General features: G+C 64.2%; 3 protein-coding genes across 3 annotated transcripts in view; 1 reads left to right on the forward strand and 2 right to left on the reverse strand.

Annotated features, from left to right (window-relative positions):
- Positions 1-53: 53 nt before the first annotated feature.
- MNEG_4390 (hypothetical protein) lies at positions 54-305 on the forward strand (the record flags this gene model as incomplete). Its single annotated transcript, XM_014047129.1, has 1 exon — positions 54-305. The coding sequence occupies one exon, from the start codon at positions 54-56 to the stop codon at positions 303-305; it is 252 nt and encodes an 83-aa protein (XP_013902583.1).
- A 592-nt stretch (positions 306-897) lies between these two features.
- MNEG_4391 (Histone H2AX) lies at positions 898-1840 on the reverse strand (the record flags this gene model as incomplete). Its single annotated transcript, XM_014047130.1, has 3 exons — positions 898-924; positions 1160-1464; positions 1780-1840. The coding sequence occupies 3 exons, from the start codon at positions 1838-1840 to the stop codon at positions 898-900; spliced, it is 393 nt and encodes a 130-aa protein (XP_013902584.1).
- Positions 1841-2798: 958 nt separating this feature from the next.
- The window catches only part of MNEG_4392 (hypothetical protein), a gene marked incomplete at both ends in the record, with an annotated part of 4969 nt that continues 4439 nt past the window's right edge, over positions 2799-3328 (reverse strand). The window contains 2 exons of the mRNA XM_014047131.1: positions 2799-3017; positions 3181-3267. Of these exons, the coding sequence (XP_013902585.1) occupies positions 2799-3017; positions 3181-3267 (306 nt within the window). The remainder of the gene's footprint in view (positions 3018-3180; positions 3268-3328) is intronic.

The raw sequence follows: 3328 nt of genomic DNA on the forward strand, positions 1-3328 counted from the left end.
CCTCCCTACGCAACCCAGGCCACCCACAAGGCGTGCGTAACCACCCAACAGCGATGGCAAGCCTCAAGTCGCTCGTGCTGTGGGTCCTGGGCCTCCTGGCCGGCCTGATTGCTGCGTTCGCCCCCGGCGTCGCCGCGGGCGCCCCCAGCAGCGGCGGCAGCGTCGCCGCCGCCCCCGAGCCCTTCACCCCGCGCCGCGCGCTCATGGCGGAGACGGTCGCGGAGCCCGTGGAGCGCGTGCGTGCTTACGCTGGGGGGGCGACTCGGGGCAAGGGCAGGGGCAAGGGGGGTGGCGCGCGGCGCTGAATGTCTGAAGGCCGCTCCGCCAGTGACTGGCCGAGAGAGCGGGCCCCTGTGGTGGCCGACCCTGCCAGGATGTCTGGTTGCGCAGCTGCGGCTGTGCTTGCTGTCGGCGCAGGTGGTCCGACCTCGCCAGCGGCGGCGCCAGCTTCTTGAATGCCGTGAGCGGTTGGTTGGGGCCTGCGCGCCCGTGCGTCAAAGCGGCACGTGTTGACACTGTTGTTTGTTGCTTCACTTGTGTGGTGCTCGCCACCCTGTTGTAAAGGTGTGCACAGCATGTCTTGAACATCTGGCTAGCCCCAGCCCTGCATTGTACGTGTCCCACTTTTCCAGGCTGGGCTGCAGCTCCGGTGCATCACTGGGACGTGTCCTGGAAAGGTTGTTTACAGCTGGTGTGCAAGCGGCTCGCAAGTGCCGCCATATGGGCAGCGAAGCAAGGCAGTAAGGTGAAGGGGACCCTCCGAAGCGCCCAGGAGCCGAACAGGGGCGTCACAGGGTGGGTCAAAACTGTACATATGGCTCTAATGACATCTCTTTGCTCTCTAAGCAGCCACGCCGTGTCTCTTCGAGGGAAATAATGGATGAAACGGTGCGTTGCCTAGAACTCCTGGCTGACAGAGCCGCCCTGGATGGGGCGGGCGGCAGGGGTTTGGGGGGCGGGCACATTGATCAGGGCATGAGTGACGACGGCTCGCAACCGACATTTTGTGGGTCCCTTGACTGGTGAGGCCAGAACTGGTGGCTGCATCACACCGGAGGCAGTAGCCTGTGCTTTGAAAGTGAGCAAACCAGAAATGCAGGCTGGTGCAAGGAGTGTGCCCCTGAAGCCAGATCCATGTCCCCCCCCCACACACACACACCTTCTTTTTCTTGTCCTTGGGCAGCAGCACGCTGTGGATGTTGGGCAGCACGCCGCCGGACGCGATGGTCACGCCGCCCAGCAGCTTGGACAGCTCCTCGTCGTTGCGGATGGCCAGCTGGATGTGGCGGGGCACGATGCGGTTCTTCTTGTTGTCGCGGGCTGCGTTGCCCGACAGCTCCAGCACCTCGGCGCAGAGGTACTCCAGCACCGCGGCCAGGTAGACGGGCGCGCCCGCGCCGACGCGGGTGGCGTACCGGCCCTTCTTCAGGTAGCGCGCCACACGGCCCACGGGGAACTGCAGCCCTGCGGTTTGGAGGGGTTGGGGTGGGGGCCGAGGGCTGATGCTTGGGCGCGAGCGTTGCGAATGCGCCGCGCAGAGGGGGTGTGACGAGCTGGGTGGGTGGCTGCTGGCCGGCGCAGGGCAGGACGGCCGCTGCAGACCGCGTGCCGTTGTTGTGCGTCGCCCAACTGCTTGCGCTACTGACTGACCCTGGACGCCGTGCGCGTCTGATGACAAATACCTGCACACATTATTTGCAGCCTTGACGGGCCTCCACGGCCAAACGCGACCGGGGGCCAACACTTGCTCTGAGTACCCGAGCAACCGATGAGCCGCACCTGCTTTGCTGCTGCGGGAGACAGGCTTCTTGCCGGACTTCCCCTTGCCGCGTCCGCTCATGGCTGCTGCTTCGGTTGTGTTGGGAAGATCAGCGGTGTGATCTTGCTGCAATGAAAGGCGACCTGTTGTGAACAGTTGATGACAACTCAGTGCACGGGAGAATGAAAGGCAACTGGTCATGGGCCGTATTTGAGCTCCACTCAACAACGGGCGGCCCTGCCTCCTGCGCTGCCGTTTGCGGCGCCCCCCACCCCCCGCCTCATCTGCAACCAAGAGCGAGGTGGGGACAGCTGCACAGCACAAAGTGCTGCAGATCCCCACTTTATAAGGTTGGTCAGGCACCAGGCTGCGATTGGAAGTTGTGGCTGCCGCATGTCAACAATGCCCACGGAATAGCTCTGCTTACCTGCGTTCGTCAACCATGTACACTTGTACAGTGTTTCACAAGTCTATGGCACGTAGCCTGCCAACAAGCCGCGCTTGGCTGTGCTCTTTTTCTTGCACTGCTGGCCAGCCCTGACCTCTGCCTTCCTCATAGCTGTGTTTAATGAAGTTGTGCAGTACTGTACCGGCTTGCGGCTGTCGTTGATTATCAGGGTCGGCCTGCCGCTTTTCTTGTGCTTCAAGGCACCCGAAACCACCAGGGTGTGCTGATCCTGTGCACACCAACAGTCATACGGTACATTGGGAGAATGCGAGTGAGCGATGAGGCCTGAGGAGACCCGTGGGCCAGCTTCAGCAGGGTGCACACTGTTATTGCCTTTCACAGCCCAGACAATTGCCTGCATGCAGGCGGTTAGTGACCTGATCACCCCAGATTTACATGCTTGCAAATGGCTAGGCGCTGGCACGTGGGTCAAACGTGGGCACAGCCTCTCATGACGTTGACAGCTTTACACTCGCCAACCCCTGATGCCAGCCGTTCAAAAAACGCACGCTGCATGTTTTGGCACCCAAATCTTCCCTCCTGCAATCTACAGCCGCCACCTCGACTAACAAACCCACGCTCGCACGCGCATCACCCCACAAGACCGCCAGCGCCGCCGCTGCCGCAGGCGTCCCGCGCCCCCTCCAGTCCGTCCCTCAGCCCCCGCACGCGGCTGGCGACGCTGGCCAGGTCACCCAGCAGGGCGCGCGCCTGGCCGCCCACGACGCCGCGCTCTGCGGGCGCCAGCGGCGCAGACGTGCGCGCGGCGGCGAGCAGGCGGCCCACGGCGACTTCTGCGGTTGCCAGGGCCTGTGGGAGGGCGAACGCGGGCGGCCCATAGTATTACGCACTTGGGGTTCCTGAGACAGTGCATTCCTTGGTAGGCCCCACTGTGCAGTGATTGCACGAGGTCAGGCAGGCGGCAGGGCAGCCTCGCCCTGGCCCAAGCAACGCAGCCTGCTGTGCCCCTCACCTGCGCGACACCAGCGACGCCGGCCGCCGCCTCGGCCGCCAGCGGCGCCAGCGACCGCTCTAGCTGCACCGCGTGCGACGCCGCGGCCTGCTGGTGCTCGGTGTATGTCCGCAGCAGCGGCTCGACGCCCTCGGGGAATGGCGGGGGC

The sequence above is a fragment of the Monoraphidium neglectum genome, assembly GCF_000611645.1.
Source record: "Monoraphidium neglectum strain SAG 48.87 unplaced genomic scaffold scaffold00607, whole genome shotgun sequence".
NCBI classification, from domain to species: Eukaryota; Viridiplantae; Chlorophyta; class Chlorophyceae; order Sphaeropleales; family Selenastraceae; genus Monoraphidium; species Monoraphidium neglectum.